The sequence below is a fragment of the Drosophila sulfurigaster genome, chromosome 2R (assembly GCF_023558435.1).
Source record: "Drosophila sulfurigaster albostrigata strain 15112-1811.04 chromosome 2R, ASM2355843v2, whole genome shotgun sequence".
NCBI lineage: Eukaryota > Metazoa > Arthropoda > Insecta > Diptera > Drosophilidae > Drosophila > Drosophila sulfurigaster.
Window position 1 is genome coordinate 31,285,667 of NC_084882.1, and position 23,441 is coordinate 31,309,107.

Consider the following 23,441-nt stretch of genomic DNA (forward strand, 5'->3'; position numbering starts at 1 on the left):
TTATACTGATTGATGCTAAGCAGACTTTCATGCTGATAGATGATTGAATTTAAACTAATACGAAATGTCTATATGATTTTCTATATAAACATTCATATTTCCTTGGAAAATTAATATGATATGGTATACGGAAATTTATAAACTATTTCAAAATTCATCGTCTACAGAAGTTTATTAAGAAAATACCCATATTAACATAAGTTTTTTCAATGTATTATAATTGGTAGTGCTTCTTTAAAGTTAATCGCAATAACATTCCCCAGGATACGCCAAATTGCATCGTGTTATTTTGCAGTCTTTAGCGTCTGTCCAACTGCAAAAAATTGGAAAGGCAATCAATGCAAAGTAGATTACCATGGCGATAGTTAAAAGATCGAATTTGAACTAGTTTTAAATATCAATGTGCATTTCTATTTATATATTTCTGAGAAAATTCAAATTTCATGGCATAATGGCAATTTATATACTCTATAATCTATATCGAATTGCATTAGCAACGGAAGTTTAATAGGAAATTATTCAATCAGCAGCGAACTTATTATGTAGAAATTTATATTTCTGGGAAACTCATATCAGAGAATAATTCAGTTACTTGGCTGATATTGTGAATTATTTGTGATATTCTGCATGAAAACTATATTTCAACTGTATCAGAGAGTATTGCAAAATTGAAAAGCAAACGAAAAGCGAAAATAATCTAAGTATACATACAATTCTTTTTATTTTCATTAACTAACAAATTGGTAAAACGATCGATTGCAAAGCAGACTTTTATGTTGATAGTTACAAGATCGAATACGCTTTTGTTTCATTTATATTTCTAGGTAGAATAGTTCTTAAATTTCAGTTGGAAATTAATATTACTTGGTATAATGGAATTTATGAACTATGTAATTTATATCGAACGGAAGTTAGAAAATAAAATAGCCATATTTTTTATAAGTTTTATTGAATGGATTATAATTCGTGGTGCACATTTTAAGTAAATAGGGCGATGCTTAATCTTTGCAAGGAATGTAGTATAATCCTTTATAAATAGAAAATAAAATTATTATATAATAGGAAATGAGATTAATGGATTTCACATACCTATTCGTTTCTCGGAGGAAACATCAATCAACATTACAACGACATTCGGGAGGGTTGTAAGGGCTACAGTCTAAGTTGTAGCAATTGCCAGATTGAGCTGTTGTTAAATTGAAACAAATTACGAGAGCGAACAACGCAAAGAAGATTTTCATGTTGATAGTTAAGATATCGAATATGAACTAATATTAAAAGTCAATATGTATTTCTATTTATATATTTCTGAGAAAATTCAAATGTCATGGTATAATGACAATTTATAAACTATATAATCTATATCGAAGTGCATTAGCAACGGAAGTTGCTTAATAAAAACCTCTCATAACAAATAGCCAAATGAATATGAAAATTTCTTTGAAATTTGTTTATTTAATGGGTGGTTGTTCTTTGAACTCTTATTATTAAACAAGGCTCGAGCATTGGGGTGAAGTAATTCCACAGCTAGTTGATCGCCAGTCTGCTAAAAACATATATACAAAATATTAACAAATTATTGCGAAATACATTACACAAATTTCACGTACTGATGTTGTAGAGACAAACACTCCTAGCCATAAAACATGGGTTGGAGGACTCGCAGTGCAGTTGTTGTCCTCGAACATATTATACTCCTTTGTGCAGGGGAAACAAATCTTCTTTTGAGCTAGTGTTAAAGGATCGAATTTCAACTTATTTTAAATGTCAATATGTAAAGTATTTCTATTTATATATTTCCGTAAATATTCAAAATTCATGGTATAATATATATATGTTTATAAATTTCAAAGTGCATTAGCAACGGAAGTTTAATAGGAAACTATTCAATCAGCAGCGAACTTATTACGTAAAAATATACATTTCTGGGAAACTCATATCAGAGAATAATTCAGTTACTTGGCTGATATTGTGAATTATTTGTGATATTCTGCATGAAAACTATATTTCAACTGTATCAGAGAGTATTGCAAAAATGAAAAGCAAACGAAAAGCGGAATAATGTAAGTATACATACAATTCTTTTCATTTTCATTAACTAACAAATTGGTAAAACGATCGACTGCAAAGCAGACTTATATGTTGATAGTTACAAGATCGATTACGTTTTGTTTTATTTACATTTTTGTTTATTGCAGTTGTTGAATTTCAGTGGGATATTGATATTACTTGGTAAAATGCAACTTATAAACTATATAATTTATATCAAACGGAAGTTAGAAAATAAAATAGCCATATTTTGTATAAGTTTTATTGAATGGATTATAATTCGTGGTGCACATTTTCAGTAAATAGGGCGATAGTATAATTCTGTAAAAGTATATAAAATTAATTGTATAATAGACAATAAAATCAACGGATTTCACATACCTATTCGTTTCTCGGAGGAGACATCATTCATATCGAGCACAATGACATTGGGGAGGGATGCTAAGGGTACACAATTCTAGTGCGCATTTTTTCACTGCAGCTGTTGTTAAATTGCAACAAATTAAGATAGCGATCAATGCAAAGAAGATTTTCATGTTGATAGTTAAAATATCGAATATTAACTAATATTAAAAGTCAATATGCATTTCAATTTATATATTTCTGAGAAAATAGAAATTTCATGGTATAATGACAGTTTGTAAACTATATAATCTATATCGAAGTGCATTAGCAACGGAAGTTTAATAGGAAAGTATTCAATCAGCAGCGAACTTATTATGTAGAAATTTACATTTCTGGGAATTTACTTGTGATATTCTGCATGAAAACTATATTTCAAATGTATCAGAGAGTATTGTAAAAATGAAAAGCAAACGAAAAGCGGAATAATCTAAGTATACATACAATTCTTTTCATTTTCATTAACTAACAAATTGGTAAAACGATCGAATGCAAAGCAGACTTTTATGTTGATAGTTACAAGATCGAATACGTTTTTGTTTTATTTATATTTTTGTTTATAGCAGTTGTTGAATTTCAGTGGGATATTAATATTACTGGGTATAACGCAATTTATTAATTATAGAATTTACATAGATCGGACGTAAGAAAAATGAAATAACCTATGTTATATAAGTTTTATTGAATGGATTATAATTCATTGTGCACATTTTATGTAAATAGGGCGATGGTTAATCTTTGCAAGGAATGTAGTATAATCCTTTATAAATAGGAAAAAATTATTATTTAATAGGAAATGAGATTAATGGATTTCACATACCTATTCGTTTATCGGATTACAACGACATTCGGGAGGGTTGTCAGGGAGACAGGCTCTGTTGTAGCAATTGCCAGATATAGCTGTTGTTAAATTGCAACAAATTACGAGAGCGAACAACGCAAAGAAGATTTTCATGTTGATAGTTAAGATATCAAATTTGAACTAATTTTAAAAGTCAAAATGCATTTCTATTTATATATTTCTGAGAAAATACAAATTTCGTGGCATAATGGCAATTTATAAACTATATAATCTATATCGAAGTGCATTAGCAACGGAAGTTGCTTAATAAAAACCTCTCATAACAAATAGCCAAATGAATATTAAATTTGTTTTTTTAAATGGTTGTTCTTTGAACTCTTATTATTAAACAAGGCTCGAGCATTGGGGTGAAGTAATTCCACAGCTAGTTGATCGCCAGTCTGTTGAAAACATATATGCAAAATATTAATAAATTATTATGAAATAGGTTACACAAATTTCACGTACTGATGCCGTTGCGACAACCACTGCTAGTCATAACACATGGATTGGAGAATTGGCAGCGAACTTGTTGTCCTCGAACATTGGCCTCTCCGCAGACAGGATTATATTCCAAAGTGCAGACGGAAGGACAATTTCTCCTTTGAGCCAGTGTCAAAGTGCTGCAAAGCAGCAGACCGATCAATGCAAAGTAGATTTTCATGATGACAGCTGGAATCACTAAATTCAATTAATAGTTTCTATTCACTAGCTAGACTATTTATACCACAAATTGCTTTTGTGGGAGGTGCAGTTTTTCCCAAAGCCGGTTTGTGATTCCCGGAAGCACTTGTTAAACGCAATTAATAATATTTGTGTAGTGTATGTAATTATGGTCGAGGGTTTGTAATCAATTTGATAGATTTTGCATCTTGAAATTGAGAGAATGCAAATAGTTGAGAATATCACATTGTTGCAAATTGTTTATTTAACAAATTGTGGGACAAGTCAAGTTCATATTAAGCGAGAGTCGATTAATATGTAGAATTTGTCTCTGTGCTGAGGCATAAAGTTTTACGCTACTCTATAAGAGAAAATAATGATTTATCTACCTGTTCAATAAATCAAACAGTAAACTGCAAACTTGCATACTTTGTTGCAACTACCATTGGCTTCCATTTTAAAAATTTGCAGAACTTGATCCCAAGTTGGCTACCTGTTGTCATCACATTCCGGACAATTGGCACCTACGAGGCTGCATTAGAGTAGCAAAGCAATACAGAACTTTATTGCAATAAATTTAATGTGTAAACGGAGTTTACAGATCAGGCTTATATATACTCATTGCTGACCATTTAAATTGAAATTTGCAAAAGATCTTGATAGAGCCATAAATGTTTTTTTCGTTGTCGTATATAAATAAATAATTTACCGCATGAAATCAGACAGCAATCAAAAATATCGTTGTATAATTTCGTTTATTTATTAAATTTGTCGTTTCACATGAGCTTCGAACATTGCGGTGAAAGATTGTGACAGCTTGAAGAACGCCAATCTGTAAATAATGTGTTTTTAAATATCTTTACAAATCATAAGTTTGGTAGATTAACTTACCGATTTTGTCGCGACAAGCACTACTATCCATGGCACAAGAATTTGGAAATTCGCAGCGCACTTTTTTTTACCTCGAACATTGGCTTCGCCACACACAGGAGCGTAATTGGCTGGACATATTAAAGGACATTCCCGTTCAGCCACTATGAGGCCAAAGTAAAGCAGCAAAGTGATCACAGCCAAGTAGAGTTTCATCTTTGACGCTTGAGTGTTTTAATTGAATTTATTAGCTTCAACTCGCAGTTCACAGTTTTATACCAATTGCTGATAAAAATTGGACAACCGGTCTTTAATTGAAGTTGTTGATCAAGTGATTTGTAGAAATTGCTTTCTTTTTCTTTGTATATCTATACAACCAGATTTATAAAATATACTTGCAAATTTATTTATTTAAGGCATGAAGTTGTTTTAATGTAAAAATCAGAATAATTTCCATAATCAGTAGAGCACTTGATGCCAATTAAACGGAACTACTTTCACTTTTATAAATAATACATTTACAAAAGTAGCACTTACCAATTTTGTTGTGTTGATCACAGCAACGTAGAATTTTCGTGCTTAAATTGACTTCATAGATACAATTCATAGATAATTCTTTTACACTCAAAAATTCAGAAAAATTCCTAACCTGTTTTAATATTTTCCTTGAACTTGAAAACTTATGTAGAGTAATATAAAAACAGTTACTTTCATGCATGTAAGAATAATCATAATATAATATACGTACATACGTATAGCATACGCAACTGTGATTCCCATTGGGTAAAGGCGTCATAATGTATAATATTTCCGAAATTCGCTTCAGCGTTGTTGGGGAATTTTTACAGTCTGCCGCAAAAGTCACATATTTAATAATAATGTGGACAACGGAACGTGCCCCCTTACAAACAGGTTTCTAAATTTCACAGTAAGCCAAAATATACTATGTAAAATTTGTTTAATCGAATGCGTGACGGCAACTTGATCTGTAAATCATTAGAGCTTAACTATGAATATTATTAAGCATTTAAGCTAATTAAATTGTTTTTTTGTTGACTTTAATTAGTAGCGCTTAAATTTGATTTAATTACAGAAAAAAGTTCAAGATTCTATCAGCGCAAAAATCAAATTAGTTAATATTAATAATTATATTATTATATCTGAAGGGTATTATAATTTTGTAAGAGTCTAGTGGCTTTGGTTGACAATATGGTATATTCTGTACTATATGGTATTTTTTAATACCACAATTTAATTTAATTTAATTAATTTAATTTTTACCAAAAATAGTCTTCGATATATTTTATATATTTTTATCCTCATTTTTATTTATTTATTTTTTTTAGTATATTAATTCGGTAATTTTAAGAATAATACCAAATTGTTTTAATTTGAAAATAGGTAACGGGTATCTCATAGTCGAGTACACTCGACTGTAGATTTCTTACTTGTTTTTCTCTAACTTAATACTCTTCTTAAGAGTATAATAAACAAATTTCCGGTATTACACTGTAAGATATTTGTCCATGATTCTGCACTAATTGCATTATCAGTCAGTTTCTGTGGAAGTCAACATAAGATAAAAGATGTTTGTCATTTCATTCAGCTCTTATCGAGTGAATGATAAGTTATCTGCTGATGGGCGTGTTATTCTGCGAGCGGTGTGAGTCAACTGCAATTACCACTTGATTTGCCACAGTGTAAACACACATTGATTCGATTTCAATTGGCAACAGGCGCTTGACTTATGACAGCAATTGAACTGACCCTTTTATTATTTTTCTCTTTTTTAATTTTTTGGTTAAACGAACGGACACATTGATCCTCAGCCTCTGCGGCCTTTGGCAATCGTCAAGTGCTAATAGTTTTTGACAGTGAAATTTAAATCCATGTTGGATGGGCCCAAAAACATCTGTCATAAATCAATATTGCCCCGTTTGCCAACTGTTCCAATTGCATTTCGTTCGTCAGTGTAAGAGTGTAAGGAAAAAACAGAAAACAAAAAAAAGAAAAATGCCACAGTTCAGTTGCACAATTTTTGATTATTTTATGGCTCGTTTTCGTTTTATTCCATTTTTGTCAGTTATCAGTCAAGCCCTTTGTCAGTCCAAAGGCAAGGCGAGCACATCAATAAAACGAGCTGCAAAAATTTATTCCAATGGATGGTCGTGAAACTTTTTTATATTGCTTTATTCGACTGCTGTTTTTTGCGCGTTTCGAGTGGGAAATGGAAAATATTGCAAATAAAAATCAACATTTACATGTTCTCTAGCATATTGCGAGTGCAAAGTTTACAATTTTGTTGGACTAATAAATACTCTGCTATATAATCTAGATTGTACATTTTGTAGTCTTGAAGAAGCCTTTTGAAATTAAACATTTTTTTTTATTTTATATTTAAATTTTAGAAAGTTTTATATTTAGCATTTGCCTTAATTTGTATTCCTTCTTTGAAATGTTAAACTGCTTTATTACAATGATTTCTATAATATTCTGAATATTTCACACTTTTTACAGCTGACATTCCTTACTTGATACGCTTCAGAAATTCATAAATGGAATGGACCTGAAACAGAATCAGCAATGTTCCAACAAATTGTAAAATGTAATTAAATTGGCTATGAAATACTCATAACAAATTATTTGAATATAATTAAATTGTAATGCTGCAATGTGGCCACAAAATCGGTAGTTTCCATTGATTAAATACTGCATTCGAAGAGCAAATAAATTTATAAGAAATATAAAAATTCTTTTGATTTTGTGGATTTCCTAGAAGAGTTGTTTTCTATTTTCTTTGACAATAAAATAAAACATTCTTGTTTTCATTTCATTACATTTAATAAACATGTTTACAGAATGAAATGTTTTCTTCACGAACAACTTCAATTGTTGTTTTCCGACTTCCGTCATTGCTCGAAAGAAAACAAGCTTTAAGTGTGTGTTTGGGCAAAAGTGCATACAAATTTTGTAGTTGTTTTGTAAAATCTGCGAATAACTTGAAAATGCTACAAATGCCACATGAATTAACATAAATCACCAAAAAGCCGAGCTCTAGAGACCGTCACTGGATAAGAGGAAGGCAGCGTACTTGTAGTTGTTTTCCCCCTCGGTTGTTCCCTCTTTCTGGTGTCTTTGTCTCGGTGTGTGCCTGTAGCTTCATTTAATGGCAGACATTAATAACCTGATTTAATTTATGGCCAAAAGCAAACAAAGCCAAATGCGCAACGTGCGCAATAAAGGCGGCCCTTAGACGCCCCCCAAAGAGAGTCGTCCTCAGCCTCCTCCTCGCCAGTGCCTTTTATCCAGCCACAAGGCTGAGGCTCAACTGCAGCCGCACTGCAATGGCAAGGGCAATTACTCAAGTGTGCAGGACCTAATATGGCTTAAGGCGGCCCAAAAGCAAGTCCTGGACAACTAGCACAAACGAGCACCAAGGCTGAGCAGGCGAAGCAGACAGAGCGACTCATTTCCCAGGTGAAAATTTCTTTGGCCCGCCACCAAAAATGCCTTTAAGGCAGTGTTTTGAATTAATTAGCTGTTGTTCCGCTTGTTGTGGCTTGCCAGGGCTATCTCTGAAAATAATTTACAGCTGGCGTTGATGTCATGAATATGCAAGCAGTCCAGCAGCCCAACAACTCAGCTCCCTCGCTGAACGGAAGAGCTAACACAGCTTCAAACGCTGGGCAAACAAACAGCGCCATAAACTGCCTGCCAAATAGCAACAGGGCTTTTAAACCTCCCATATTCTCCCTATGGGCTTTATAGTACCTCACTCTCTCTCGCTTTCTGGTTACGTGCCACACTTTTGATAAGATTACGTTCAGGTAGTTGTGTTTTTTTGCTAGTGCTATATAAGCAACGCCATGAAATTAGCATAGGTCAGTCTAATTCTTACAGCACATCATGAATTATCTGTATATTCTTGCCTGCTGCCTTGCTCTAATCAGCTGCTCCAGCGCTGCTGCCTTTGGCAAACCAACTGGACAGCCAGGTTGCCAGACGGAAGAGGAGATCGCTGTGCAGTTCTATCCGCATTTTTATATCAAGAACCAGTACTGGGTTTGCTCCACTCTTGGAGTACCTGCTACCGTCGGCTATTGCCCGATTGCCACGGCATTCCTGAACGATGCCAAGGCTTGTGTGCCTTGGGCTGAATGGTATTGGTCGCCACCAGTGTTGCCCCCCAAGTGAGCCTCTGCCTGCTGCTATCTAAAAGGATCAACAAGGAACTGCCTAGCAAATTGAAATAAAATTAAATAAAAGTGACGAAATTCTCATAACGTATACGCGTTGTATTACGCATACGTTTAGTTGCACCAAAGAAATACCTTTATTAAATATGCTTGTCATTTAAAGTCTCAACTATTGTGTATTCAAGTTAAATAAAAATATTTAGAACAGTTAAATAAGTGTGTTAGAAATATTTCCTATGAGTATTTATAATTTCTTAAAAATGACAACCTGCACATTAAACAAGAAATTAAGCTTACGTCTAATGTCACCAAAACAGTAAAAACCAATAAGAAAATTATGACCAAAGCGAAATTAATAAGAAAATTCATAACAATTTAATAAATACTTGTGCTAAGATTTCTGTCACATTTCTTAATTTAATGAAATTCAACTTAACACAAAATAAGCAACTAAAGAAATTGCAATCAAAAAAATTACCAAATTTATTTATTAAGCATGTTTGACATACATATTTCTAAAAATATTGAATAAAATGTATAAATTTATATAATTATTTTATTTTTGTTTTTTTGTTTAAAACTGAAGAGCGAGTGAAGATAGTGCCATAATACGCATATTAAGCATACGCATAGTTTCACCAAAGAAATGATTTTTTTTATATTTAAGTTTGAACCATTTTACAAATATTCCGATGTTATTAATACGAATTATATTTACAATTTACAAAAAAAGAAAACTTAGACTTCCTACTTTAGTAGGAAGTATATGTATTAAGTATACGTGTTGCTTTTTTTTAAAGGAATTTTATAAATATTCTCATATTATTAAGAGGAACTATTTCTATAAATTAAAAAAAAAACTTAAATTCATAATTCCAAGTAAAGTTCATATTAAGTTTATTAACAAACGACTAGTTGAACAATAGAATTAATTAGCTTCGGCATTTTGATCATTTCAATCGGTGATATTGAAAGTAATATCAACAAATTATAAGCAATTAAATAAATGTTTTGTAAATATTTCATGCGAATTATTGGAATTAACGGAATTACGCGGAACACAAAATAAACTTCATTAAATAGCAATTTCGGGCAGAGTATGCTCACAACAATGTCAGCCAACGGCTGCTAATTAAAAATTATTAAAATGGGCAACAGGGCTAAAGCCACGCCCCCGGCTCCACGTTGCCCTCTTTTTGGTGGCTGTCCCTTCCACCGTCAATTTACCGAATTACGCAAACAATAGACCGAGTTCATGTTGCGTCAAAAAAGAGGAAAGGATTTACGTGAACCACAGCAGAATTTGCTGTGCGCCACGCCCACGTTACGCCCCTCATACCCCCATCGGCCATGGCCGAATGCATTTGACCACGCACTCTGCTTAATTGTTCTGCGCGTATGGGGGACATCACAACAAATAAATGCAAATCCTTTTGGCCAGCACCCTTTGCCAGCCATACGGCTCTGTTCCATGTGCTTCATGTGCTGCATGTTGCATGCTGCATTTCTGATGGCATTCATGTGTGCGCTCCAAAGCGGCTTATTTCCCATTGCGCTGTTTGCCAAACGCTACGACCCGTGCTTTCTCTCTCCTTCTCCTTTCGTGCCTATAAATAACATTTTGGCCAAAAATTGTTTTTAATTAAATTGTCGACAATTTTTCTGGTCTGGCTTTAATTATCAGACACTGCGGGTGGCAGCTGTTAGGCGACAGAGCGTATCAAATGAATGTTCTCTTTCTCTTGCACTCTTTCTCTCACTCAGTTTAACCATTGTTTAACCACATAAGCCTGGTGGTTAGACACCAGTTCATTTAAGTGCTCTTAATCCTGCTTGATGATGACAAGAAACTTTTGCACTGTGTTCATTTTGAGTTTGAGGCTTATTCTCTTCAATTTGCTCAAAAGTCAATTTGTGCTTTTTTAATAACTTTTGTTTTGGTTGCGAAATTTAACTACTTATCTAGTGTGATACATTTCAAAATGAAAGTATGATTTGGAGTTACTTTTTTTTGTTGTTTTATAACGATGATAATGCCTGACAAAGTTAAAGAAACTTTGCAGAAAATTCTCTTTTGAATTTGACAGAATTTAAATCACTTTTGTCGTATGACTAATTTAGAGATATTTTTTTAGACAAGCTGCTTTATCTGCTTGTAAATCAAAATTGCCATAAAACCCAATTTAAAGTATGATTTAGTGCCATATTTTAGTCAAGTGTTGGCTTACGAAAGTATAAACAGGTAAAGTTAAAGGCAAAGTTTTGCATCTATTTTCCTTTTTTATAAAAGAAACTTTCGTGTGTTTTTTGTTCGCTGAATACAGTTTAATGTTGCAACTCATTTGGGGGAAGAGGCCCAAGACAGCAGAAGCAAAAGCAAAAGGAAGAGCAAGAGCTACTTTGCCTGCCGTGCTGATTTGCTGTAACAGCTGCGCTCTCAGGCAGTCATTCAGTTTGTTGTGTTGTGTTGTGTTCTGGTGTTTTTTCTACTTTGGGAGCGCCACAATTTGATACACACAAATCGATTTAGTTGCGCATGCAAATAACTTTATTTGTTTAGTGGGCAAAATAAAAAGCAAAAGGGAGAAAACTGTTAACAAAAAGTCGTTGGCGGAGTGGTTGTTGCTGTTGTTTTTGTGTGTTGCTATCGCATGTGGCAAAGACGGGAAGCAGGCAAAACAAATTTGCATAGATCGCAGTTGGTAGCACACACAAACATATACATATACATATGTATTTAACACACACACACACACACATGTGCTTATTCACACTCTTGCAACGACATCAATGTCGAGGCATCGACACGAACCAAACTGACTGAGACTGAGACTGAAGAGAAATGAAAGGCGCAAAGACTAAGTGCATGCTTGAGTGTATTTGTATCGTTTCCATGTGCTTCACTTACACCGAAGAATAGCTGGGGGAAGGGGGAGGAGACTTTGGGGCTTTGTCACTGCAGCCACTGCGATTGAGCAGCGACGTTTTGTTTGCCTTGCTCTGTGGTTGCCACACCTCTTGTATGAGTGTGTGTGTGTGTGTATTTGCGCTTATGTAAATCAAGGTAAACAGAAATCTGTTACAGCATGATACCATTACAATGGCATGCAACAGAGCTTAGGCTCGACAGCAGACTAGATACTTAGACACGTGTCTCCTATTGACTACGATATATGTTATACAAATGCGTTATTGATGCCCCATCGCCACGCCAACTACAGCAACAGCAACATCAATCGGCAACCAGCAACCGGCAACCAGCAACAACAATAGCAACTGGCAACTGAAACATGCTTAACGACAGCTTCTGGAAGCCAGACATGAGAGTTCTCGACTCTCTTGCCAGCAAAACTACAATGAATTGGAGCAGAGAAACCTCTCAACAGAGAGCGAGAGTGCGGGGTGGGGGAAGGGGAGTTATTTAAGCTGCTGCCACAATTGCTTCTTTCCACAATGCGAAAGCAAGTGCTTGCAAGCTTGGTCATTAAATCGAGCTCGCCCCCTGAGGTATGCAAAATGAGCAGCTGAGCACAAAAGATATGCCAAGTGCGTGTCCAATTGTTTAAGAAAAAAAGCAGTAAAATGCAAAATAAAAGAAGGTGCGAGACGACAGAGATAACGACGAAGGAGATGACCTAAAAATAACACAAACTTGCTAAATCTGACAGGCTGTAAGGATTAAAAGCTAAACGAAAAAGTTGCGCTGTCAAACTGTTGTATAATGAGCAGAAAGAATAACAAGAAAAGCAACACAAAAAAGAAAATACAGGAAAAAAAACACACTTATTATGAAAAGTTGAGGAATTGTGAAAGTGTAAAATTCAAAGTTATAATAACTACGATAATTTGATGTAAATTCAATTTAAGCAATGTACTTTAAAGAAAAAATGTAGCTATTGAAAAAAAATTGTATTAAAAATTCCAGCATTTAAATTTAACAGATTTTTTAATTTCCTTAATGAAGATTTGGCACAAAGAAATAGATAAAAGGTAAAACTATTTTATTTTTTAACAAACTTCTTTCAGCAAACAAAAAAATTTAGCATACTTTTAGGTGCGCTTTATAAATAAGGCCTTAAACACAGTCGTTAAACATGCGCTGCTTAATTGAGTGATTACAATCATCTATACTAAACTAAACCCGCTTAATTGTGGTAGTATATGAGTGTTATCCTTCAGAGTGTCTAAGTAGGCCACTTCGCCCGCAGAACCTAAATAAATGATAACACTTTGATGACGTCGACCTGCAATCGCGCTCAGCCCGCAAATGGCAATGGCGGGCAAAATGGCAATAAAGTAAAGGACAAACAACAAACAATGCAAATGCAATAACAGAATTCAAATTGGAAATGGGGCGGAAATTGAAATCGAAGGCGTTGAAGTGATTTCGTCTCACGAAAATTCAATTGGAGTGGCGAAAAACGCCAAGCGAACGAAAATGCCTGACAAACAGCAGTTAGACGGCAGATGCCGGGCTAAAATACGAATACGAATTCGAATCCGAAACAGCCAAACACCTTCAACAACATATTGCAGCAACACACAGAAGTACAGTGTTTGGGGAGGGTGTTAAGGCTTGTGGCAACGCGATTTTGTGGCAGTTTGCACACACAATTTGTATTTTCCTTTTTTTTTGCGTCTGCTTTCTGCTCTTGCTGCCGCTGCTGCTGTATGCAATTTTAATGCGATTTCGGATTTGATTTGTAACCAAAAAATAAGCCAAACAAACTTTGCGCAGAAAGTGCAAAGTTGTTGTTATTGCTGTTGTTGGTGTTGTAGTTGTTGTCGCTTGTTAAGTGCAAATATAAATTCAACGGCGCCATAAAATACAAATGCTAGGCATTGCGAGGGGACGTACCAAAAGGCAAAAGGAGGGCAGGTCAAATATTTATTTGTTGCAGTGCAGAAATTTCGTGCAGCATACTTTTATGCGCCGCTGAAAATACAATACGGAGACGATGCGATGCGATGCGACGACGGCAGAGGCGCATAAAACCTTCCGTTGCCATTCAAGTGGAAAAGTTTAAGCCAACTTAACAGCAAGTACTACATCTTCCCATCCACAACTCTCAACGTCGGTCTTGTTGGGCTTTACAAAAATGTGCGCGCAGAAAATCATCCAACAAGCTGACGGTTGCGATGCGTTCGCGTTGTCGTTGTGGGTGCACAGCACGAGGGTGAAACGGTTTATGTGGCTGGTGCTGCTCAAGTTGGCTTGTGTAGTGACAGAGTATGGTATAAAAAATGCCAATTATGGCTACTCGACAGGAAACGTCGCACAAAACGGCTTCAGGCTTCAGGCAGGCAAAAGAAAGGCAATGAAAAAATCTGTTGCATACTTTTGCGCGCAATGCGTAAATACAGCTAAGGTGTAGCTCAGCTATTGCGGCAGAGTTTAAGGTAACTTTATTTATACGAACTGTTGCCAACTATCACAGACAGACAAACACAAGCGTACACGTACTCATCAGCTGTAATTAAAGTGGCAACACCGTTGACCAATGTCCATCAACGTTCCTTTTGCGGAAACGGAAGTTGTGCCGACGTCGGTTGCAACTTCTGGTGCTGTAGTGTAGTAGAGTCGAAAGTTGAGCCACGTTGCAGGCACGTTGCGAAAGGCAATTCAAATGCATAACTTGCAAAACTCTCTCAGTCGGAGTTGACCAGGCCGCAGAACAATTGCAAACTCAATTAAATCTGAGCACCATTGCGACAGCGCCCTTTTCCCTGCCACTGACCCTTAACTTAAACTACAGGCCAAGTTCTCTGGTGCTCTGACTTTGCCACAGACTACTTCTGCACTGGACATTGGCTATGCGCCTGTCTCTGTCACTGTTTTGTGTTGTGTATGTGTGTGTGTGTATGTGTGTGTTGATAACATACGACAATTGTGACTTTAAAAATCCCTTTTCGTAATTTCAGTGCACAACTTGTGCAGGATTAATGGCCCAAGCGGCACACCAAGCCAAGCAATTAAAATGCAGCAACAGCAGGAGCAGCAGCAGGAAAAGCAGGAAAAGCAGGAAAAGCAGCAGGAGTAGCTAGAGATGTGGCTGCAATACGAAACGAACGAACAGAGGGCGAAAATGGAGCAGAAAAATTGCTGTGACTTGGAGAGCGTTTTCAAAATGCACATGTGTGACAGAACAGTGTCGCATCGGAGATAGCTAGCGTCGCTTTAAAGTGGCTGCAGCACAGGACGACAAACGACGAACGTCCTAACGACGACTAGGCGCCACACACTGCAGTCATGAAGTGTTGGAGTGTTGGGTTTGGGGGGTAAAAAGGACAGTTTGCGCGACTCTGCTTTTTGTCCGCAACATCCAAAAGACAAATAATGCAATTTCCTGACTAACTCATTTGGGGGTATCCAGCAAGCAGTGTGCAATCACAATCGCAGTCGCAGTGGCAGTCGCCTCTCTCTAGTCTATTGTTGCAGCAGTTTTCGTGTCACTGACACTCCAACTTCATGCACAACATGCATGCTTCACTCTCTCGGCATGTGTGTGTGTATATTGCAGTCAGACATTTATTACCTAGGCAATAGAGTCGCATTAGCTATGGATGGCATGAGTTCTTTGTCTGCTAGCGCTTGACTAAATGCGTAACTATCCATGAAACTATCAAAAGCAAGTGCTTGCATCAGTAAATTCAGCTGGAAAGCAAAACTAATTAAACAGCTGTGAGTGCTGAAATTAATTGGAATTCTGATTAAAGTCAAGCAGCAAATGAAAGTGAAATAATGGTGCTTTTATACGTATACTTAATTTAATTGTAATAGAAGATTGTATTGTAATAGAATATTTCCTCATTTCACTACAAGTTAAAGCCAAAGCAACTGAGCAAAATTACAAATTACATGTGAAACTTCTCAAACGCATCTGCTATCCAAAGGAATAAATGAGAAAACTTGCACATACTTAGGAATTTTCATATATATTTCTTCGTGCTCTGGCGCATTCGCAATGCTGCTGGCATTTCGTTTGCCGTTCAATAATCTAAAAGAAAATCTATAAATCAACTGTCGCTGCTTTGGTGTTTGGCAATCAAGTATACGCCGAGTTGTGCACAGTTTAGATTTCGCCAGAAGATACAAAAACTAACTGCGAACTTTAAACTCATTTTGAACTCGCAGCAAGTTGACACAACTGAGACACAAACACATACACAACCACACACACACACACACATACTTGAGTTGACTGTAGTATTTTATTTGATACATATGCTCGGTGACCGAGTCAGGTTTCCCGTTGCCTTTTCCCCATTCTGTGCTCTGCAATTTGCCATTTCGTGTTGTTTTGTGTGTGGTGACAATTGTTTTTCTGTTTTATTTTCGCTGCAAGCTAAGAGTGTCACACACACACACACACACATGTTTGCTGCGGGAATTTCGCTGCAGAAAACTTTTTATTTAAAGCACTGCAATATGCTTCATGCGCTGACATTAGAGGAATAACGAAATGAGAAAGACTTGGCTAGTCACTTTACTATTGTAATATTGTATGGTATAAATGTATTTTGAAAAACCTTTTTCGTTCAGTTTATCTTATCAAACTATTGATTATTAACAATTTGCCAAACGGCGCTTGACTTAATTATTTTATAATCAATTTTGGGAAATTGAAAATTAATTTATATATTTCATATTGCATCATGATAAAGTCAGGTAAATAAAAACGTAATTAAAATGCTTGACACTTTCTGGTTGGCTTATCTATTTGAACTGTCGCATTGATGCGTCGTCGGGTGAATTATTGTATTACTCAGTAGTAGGCAGAGTGTAAGTGTCGCAGCCACTCGCTGTGCGCCATTGAGGCCAGTCAAAGCAGCCAAGGTAACCGTTATTATTGGCAAAGACCTTGCCGTTCAGGCAGGGCAGCAAATCGGGCTGAGCACCTTCGGCAGTGCACAGATAGTAGCTAGTTAGCGAACTGCTGCGTTGCATCTGCCTCAAATTGTTGCCAGTGCAAACAGGTGCCTTAATCGTGGTATCAATGCACAGGGGATCCACATCGGCAGCGGGTATACAACCCGATACTTTGGCATTGCTCACATAGTAATGATTGGCAATGCATGTGGTGGTCTTGACCTCACCATTCACGCAGAACTTGAACGCATTCAGCTGGGGCACACCCCATGTTTGTGTTTCGTAGACGCAAGTTTCAGGCGTCACCGTGGTGCCTCCTGGAGCAGCGGTGGTGGAGGATGGAGTGGTGCTGCCAGTCGGAGCAGCGGTAGTAGAGGCAGAGGTAGTAGGAACAGCGGTGGTGGAGGCAGAGGTAGTAGGAGCTGCGGTGGTAGGAGCAGCAGTGGTAGGAGCAGCGGTGGTAGGAGCTGCTGTAGTCACTTCAGTAGTTACAACAGGAGCAGCGGTGGTGGGAGCAGCTGTAGTCACATCAGAAGTTACATCAGTGGCAGCAGTAGTCACTTCAGTAGTTACAACAGGAGCAGCTGTAGTTACATCGGTGGCTGCAGTAGTCACCTCAGTAGTTACAACAGGAGCAGCAGTAGTCACATCCGTAGTTACATCAGTGGCAGCAGGAATTTCAGTAGTCACTTGAGGAGCTGCCGTTGTGGCAGCAGGCGTAGTTGAATCCTGCTGCGCCAGTCCTAGAGCCAAAAGGCCTAAGAATATCCAGAATACTGCAAGCACAACGTACACACATTTTGTAAACACTTTGTAGCCATTAAAAATCCTTTTTGCATTTACCTTTTTGCATGTTAAAGACACTTGAATTTCTCTTCAAAGTTATTTCTTATTGAGCACTTGAAAATAGACTAAATTGTTGTGCGTCCAATGGATGGACATTTATAACCTATTGGCGTTGTAATCGGGCGACTTATCTTTTGATAAGTAGCCTTGTCAATGGGCACATTGAGTGTCTGCTATGCGGATGCTACACATTGCTCATACGCACCGTAATCGCTAGATAACTGCCTTAATTTGTTTACTATCTATTCTATTTAGTTGTTTTGGGTAGTCAGTGCTCGGTTTTTTTTGGGCCAGTTATCAATTGAAGTGAAGTGGTTTGGGTGAATTCCAAAGAAATATACAAGTCGATTTTGATGCGCACAGACAACGTCATTATCATTGGCATTGTCATTATCATCATCATCAGCAGCTGCTGCGCATGAGCAAAGTTTTAATAGAAATTTCGCTGGCCACATGCCTATTGGAATTTATGTCGATTATGTTGTCAACTTTGCTGCGCGGTATAGAAGTTTCTCTATTTAAACTTGGCTCGCGTAAAATAGACTGCGAAAAGTGCGCGCAAGAGGCAGAAGAGAGAGAGAAAAGTTCAATTGACAACGTGACTCAACAAAGCAGAACAAAAGCCGGATGCTATTTGAATGGTTTGTTGGGAACTTTCCTTCTTCTTCTATTATTATATATATTTTTTTTTGGCTCTTCGCTTCTTATTTTTTTCTTGCCCAGGTTATGGCCTACACTCACGGTCTTCGACATCGTCGCCGTCGTCAGCTGGGCTTCGCTGATGTCGAAAGTTCAATGGCTGTTTTGTTGTTGTTGTTGTTGTTGTGCCCGTTTCGGTGGCTGGAATTTTGCTGTAAGCGAAATCAATTAGAACTTTTGACAGCAGCTGGCTGGGCTGGCCTGGGCTGGGCTATGCAGCCGAGGCAGACACAAAGAGTGTGCGAGTGATGCACAAGTGTTTTGGCATTTCTTGGGCCTGTCATGTAGCCGAGAGTTTTGTAATTAAATTTTGTCTGATTGCCTGCAGCAATAATTTCCAATTTACCTTCATTTGAAAGGCAATTAATGTTATGCTATCGCATTGATAAGGCCATTGTCGCCTTTTGTCTGCTGTCGTTGCCTTAGTCGCTAAGCGATTTCAATGAACGTGACTCATGTGGAAAATCATGCCCTTAAAAAACGCGCGAGTTAATTGTTTGATTTTGATTTTTATGGGCTGGTCAAAAATATAGAAAAACCCAAACTTCAACAAACTCTAATTTTGATAAGATATCAGATAACTTGTTAGAACCAGAAAAAGTTTCGAACGTCACAGCTTCACAGCTGCCTGATAAAATATAAGATAAAATTCACAGAGAGAGAGTATAAAAATGAATGACAATGGCGCCGCATCAATCAGTCAATGTGTTTGTGTTGCACGGTGCAAAAACAGCGACGTTAAAGGGTCTCGCATATACATATATACAGTTATAAATGTTTTTTTATGAACGCATCAAATAATAATAACACATACGGAATAACAATAACAATAAAGTGAATTTTTGTGTTGTGAGTGCGAGTGTGCCAATGAAATTATTTATGAGAAATGCAGCAGCAACAAGAACGACGATGATGGAGCTGACAACGATGATGCTGTTGCCGTTGCTGTTGCTCGCGATGTGCATGAGGAATGCAAACGCATCCGTTGCGGCCACGAACAGAACATGCAAACATGCCACGAACATGTGGGGCGATCCCAATCCCAACATATTCTACGTATGCACTGCGGCGGACCAAATGCCCCTGCAACTCCACTGTCCGCAGGGACGAGGATTTTTCAATGGCCTCGGCCATCTGGGCTGCCTGCCCTACGACCAATGGCCAGCCTGTCGTAGCCTCAACTTTACCGCCACGTCGGCTGCCCCGTCGGCTGTTGACTGTGACAGCGGCAGCGGCAGCCAAATAGCGAAAACAATACAGCATCAGCCGTGGGCAACGCTGGATCCCAATCAATTCTACATGTGCCCGGGTGTTAATGCCACACCCCTGCTGCTCAATTGTGCCCCGGGCAAAGGATTCGTGCAAACTTCACAGTCTGTGGGCTGTGCGGATTGGCCACACTGGCGACGTCAGATGCAGTGCGAGAGTTATTTCTGAGTTTCCAGTTTGCAGTTTGCAATTTGCAATTTGCAGCCGGGCGTTAATAACAATTAGCGGTGACAACAAATTGGCCACAAATATAAATACTACACACATCAAATGCATGTGTGTGTACAAACAACAAGCACTGTGATCGTTTATTGTGCATTTTCAACAAATAACTAAAACTAGAAAACATCATCAAACAACAAATGCAAGTGATGTTAACCAGAAATAAAAACACACAGCACACACACACACACATTGTTTAGACTTTTAAGCATACCACAATTGTACACCTTTCTAAAATGTACAATTTCCTCATATCAATTGATAACAATAACAGACTGATAAACGATTGAATAAACTGATATCTCTATTCTGAAGAAGGGAGTGAAGCAACTTTCTTCAATACTAAATTCAATGTCGTGTTTTTTTCTAGAGTTATTTATATAAAATAAAAGAAAAAGTTGCTAGCGAATTTAAAGTTGAAATTTAAATCAAACTTAATATAAAATTCAAATTTCAATATAAATTTCAAATGATGCTTAAACTTTCTTTTAAATTTGTTTAGTAGATAACAATTTCGAAATACTAATACATATAGTTTTATAAATATATAGAAATTAGAAAGTATGCTGAAATTATGCTAAAGAATACAAAGTTAAAATATAATCGGGCATTGCGAATGTTTCTATCAAGAACAGAAGCTAAACATCAAACTTTTTTTTAGGAATAATATTTACATTTTGTTCTATAGGAATAATACTTAAAATATTGTCAATCTTATCTAGATATTTCAATCTTTTAGTTGGGTTAAATTTGTGATTTTTAGTTGAACAAACTTATTGATCATCTATTAAATATTTTCTAAGCATTTAATTCGATTATCTTATAAAAGCTTAGAAGCTTCTCAAAATATTTTATTTATTTATTGACTTTTATAATTTCTTTCAGTGTTAGTAATGCAATAGAAACCCAAAGACTCGCCACGATTTAATCATGGCAGAGTTGCAAGTCAAGCCAACTAACCACGTGCAGCAGCAACTGAGTGCTTTACGTGGCTGGAGCAGAAGGAGTGAGAAGTCCTTTAGTCTTTAGTCTTTTCACTCTCCGCATATGCTGAATATTCCTTTGATGCACCATTACCATTTGCGTGTTGGCAGCTGTGGTCAGATGGTTAAGACTCGCTGTCGAAGTCGCAGTCGCAGTCGCAGTCGCAGTGGCAGTTGCAGTCGAGCTCTTTTTGGCTTTGCTGCTGTGGTGCTCTTTGTCATCCTTTTATGTGCATATATCCTGGGCATGTGTGAGCCCAACTTGCCTTTCACCTGTGCATGTGTGTGTGTGTGTGTCTCGGTGTCTGACTCCTTCTCAGTGTTGCCGTGTTACGCTTGCAGTTATGAACCCGGGGCCATAAAACATGGACACATGCAGCTGCTGCTGCCGATGCCGATGCCGATGCTTCCACTACTTGTGATGTCCACGGCATGAATGTTTGGAGCATATAAAAAAAGGGCCAGCGTGTTTAATCGGAAATTGCATTTCGCTTTGAGCGCCCAGGCTACGCCAGGAAATTACTGTCAATGGCAGCTAAGAGAAACCTTTTGTCGATCGCCCTTTAATTTGCACATTTTTCTGGCCTTCTTTGAGTCCGTTAATCAAAGTGTCGCTGCAACGAATAGCACTGATAAAAGTTCAGATATAATCGAAGCATATCGCGATATTCTTAATGGTACTTAATAGGCTGTGGAATTTCTGGACTTAAAATAAAAGGTTTTTAATTAATAAGTGCTGTTTTGGAAGATTATAATATGGGAGTATGGAATTAGAAAGGAAGGATTAAAGTATATGTAACTTAATAAAAATTCAAATTTTATTGAATACTTTATGTCATGACGAAGATAAGATAGTAAGAAAGAAATAACAAGAAAGCTATAGTCGAGTCTAATAATAAGACAGTGCGGTATTACTCTTTAAATATACCAAATAAAATGTACCGTAAAAAACAAAAATAAACCAATTTATAAAAATTCTTCGGCTTTAAGCATAAAAGAAGATATTAGTTTCAGCGTTTCAATTCCTTAAACATAAATCTTTATCTATGATAGAAATTCTTTTTAAATTTATATAACGTAAATATAAAATGTTTTTCTTTTTTATTTACCATTTTGATCCGGTTTCATTGTTAGTAAATTTGCATTATTAACCCAAATGCCAATTTAAAAATGCAGCAGTTTCGCATTACAAAATGCTGCTGTGGATAAACGTGTATTAATTCAAAGACAAATATAAAATTTACATATGTAACTGATGCGGGTTATATTGCCCACTTACACGCAAATAACGCATATTAAACGTGAATGAAAATGTTGTTAATAATATGCAAATCGAAGGCCAACCAGGGAAGTGTAAGCGTAATATAGTTGCACAACATTGTGCATATTGAAGTGAAAATAGCTTTAAATGTTTAGCTAGAATTAAGGCAATAGGAGCTGCAATTAATTAACTGAATGTAGGTTTGGTAAGTGGGCTACACATGGTAGAGATAGGGGATTTATCTCTCTGTCTCTCTGTAAATCCAAAAAGTGCTTCAAAAATACAGAGGAGAAAGAGAAAGAGAGAGAGCTGGTTAAAATATGCGTGAAATGCAAACAAGCTGACGTTGCTAGTAGTTCCCATATGCATCTGTGTGTTGGTATGTGTTTGCTTGTGTACCTGTGTGTGTGTGTGTGTGCTGTGGCATAAACCCATTTACAGGTGTTTGCCCAGAGTCAACAGGAGTCATCGTCGATGCAGGCGCAGCCAGTCGTAAAACATTTGTCACATTTACATTAAGAGCAACGCAATGCACTGCCAATGTGGCAGTGGCAATGGGACCTGGCAAATGCATTGGATGCAGTCTCCTCTGAGTGCTCGTAACTGTGTGGGTGTGGGTGTGGCTGGCGGGCTATGCGCAATTTATATGCGCACTGCACTTGCCAATTAATTCTTATCTCAGCAGCCATGCGGGTCGCCTGCACAGCGACTGTATAAATCAATGCGACCGTTGTGATAACTCATCTGAAGAGACACGAAACGAGACGACGACGACGACGATGTCGACTAAACGGAGTCCAACTTGGGTAAAGTCCTGCGGCGGCTGCAAAACTGCAGCTCACTCAATTTCATGGTGTCAATTCTAGGCAAGCACACAACACACACACATCAGTATATACATACATATATGTAGCTTAGTTTTCCCATATGCGAGTCCAGCTTAAGGTACCAGCATATTGCATTTGCCAACGAAGCATGACACCCGCTTGCTTTCATTCCTGCATCTTTTCAGACCTTTTGGGTAAGCTGCACCCAACAACAGCAGCAGCAGCATCTAATTGAATTGCATTGCGTCAATGGCTGCGGCACTGGGAGTCGCCTTGCCATGCGGCAGTGCGACGCCTAATTGAAAAGTGTTGTTCGTCAAACGCCAAAAGCAAAGCAAAGCAATCAGTCAGTAGTTTTCTTTTTCTGCCAACTACTTATCAGCGAAATGCCTTCAGCCATGTGTTAGCGCTACTTCATGTAAGATAAAAAAACTCACTCACAC

General features: G+C 37.1%; 4 protein-coding genes and 2 long non-coding RNA genes across 7 annotated transcripts; 2 read left to right on the forward strand and 4 right to left on the reverse strand.

The window, feature by feature from the left end:
* Nucleotides 1-698: 698 nt before the first annotated feature.
* LOC133837576 (uncharacterized) lies at nucleotides 699-1,709 on the reverse strand. Its single transcript, XR_009893825.1, has 3 exons — nucleotides 1,611-1,709; nucleotides 1,090-1,543; nucleotides 699-1,027 (listed from the first exon to the last, which is right to left on the reverse strand). It is a non-coding gene; the product is annotated as an uncharacterized LOC133837576 (long non-coding RNA).
* Nucleotides 1,710-3,146: 1,437 nt separating this feature from the next.
* On the reverse strand, nucleotides 3,147-3,993 carry LOC133838668 (uncharacterized). Its single transcript, XR_009893968.1, has 3 exons — nucleotides 3,761-3,993; nucleotides 3,272-3,693; nucleotides 3,147-3,211 (listed from the first exon to the last, which is right to left on the reverse strand). It is a non-coding gene; the product is annotated as an uncharacterized LOC133838668 (long non-coding RNA).
* A 665-nt stretch (nucleotides 3,994-4,658) lies between these two features.
* Nucleotides 4,659-5,077, reverse strand: LOC133838453 (uncharacterized). The gene is made up of 2 exons (XM_062269567.1): nucleotides 4,847-5,077; nucleotides 4,659-4,787 (listed from the first exon to the last, which is right to left on the reverse strand). The coding sequence occupies exons 1-2, from the start codon at nucleotides 5,039-5,041 to the stop codon at nucleotides 4,674-4,676; spliced, it is 309 nt and encodes a 102-aa protein (XP_062125551.1). The 5' UTR covers nucleotides 5,042-5,077; the 3' UTR covers nucleotides 4,659-4,673.
* Nucleotides 5,078-8,702: 3,625 nt separating this feature from the next.
* LOC133837029 (uncharacterized) lies at nucleotides 8,703-9,190 on the forward strand. The gene has a single exon (XM_062267675.1). The coding sequence runs from the start codon at nucleotides 8,732-8,734 to the stop codon at nucleotides 9,017-9,019; it is 288 nt and encodes a 95-aa protein (XP_062123659.1). The 5' UTR covers nucleotides 8,703-8,731; the 3' UTR covers nucleotides 9,020-9,190.
* Nucleotides 9,191-16,422: 7,232 nt separating this feature from the next.
* On the reverse strand, nucleotides 16,423-17,828 carry LOC133837415 (salivary glue protein Sgs-3). 2 transcript variants are annotated; one of them, XM_062268164.1, is made up of 3 exons: nucleotides 17,735-17,828; nucleotides 17,304-17,667; nucleotides 16,423-17,273 (listed from the first exon to the last, which is right to left on the reverse strand). In XM_062268164.1, exons 1-3 carry the CDS (start codon nucleotides 17,742-17,744, stop codon nucleotides 16,784-16,786), a joined length of 864 nt encoding a protein of 287 aa, XP_062124148.1. In that variant the 5' UTR covers nucleotides 17,745-17,828; the 3' UTR covers nucleotides 16,423-16,783. The 2 variants fall into 2 exon arrangements, with proteins under 2 accessions (XP_062124148.1, XP_062124147.1); XM_062268163.1 differs by having other exon boundaries at nucleotides 16,424-17,667.
* A 1,300-nt stretch (nucleotides 17,829-19,128) lies between these two features.
* On the forward strand, nucleotides 19,129-20,109 carry LOC133837196 (uncharacterized). Its single transcript, XM_062267873.1, has one exon. The coding sequence runs from the start codon at nucleotides 19,304-19,306 to the stop codon at nucleotides 19,871-19,873; it is 570 nt and encodes a 189-aa protein (XP_062123857.1). The 5' UTR covers nucleotides 19,129-19,303; the 3' UTR covers nucleotides 19,874-20,109.
* Nucleotides 20,110-23,441: the final 3,332 nt, after the last annotated feature.

Coding starts and splice junctions, on each gene's coding strand:
- LOC133837029 (XM_062267675.1), top strand. CDS start 8,732: ATGAATTATCTGTATATTCTTGCCTGCTGCCTTGCTCTAATCAGCTGC.
- LOC133838453 (XM_062269567.1), bottom strand. CDS start 5,041: ATGAAACTCTACTTGGCTGTGATCACTTTGCTGCTTTACTTTGGCCTC. Junction 4,788..4,846: donor TGCTTGTCGCGACAAAATCG/GTAAGTTAATCT, acceptor CATTATTTACAG/ATTGGCGTTCTTCAAGCTGT.
- LOC133837196 (XM_062267873.1), top strand. CDS start 19,304: ATGAAATTATTTATGAGAAATGCAGCAGCAACAAGAACGACGATGATG.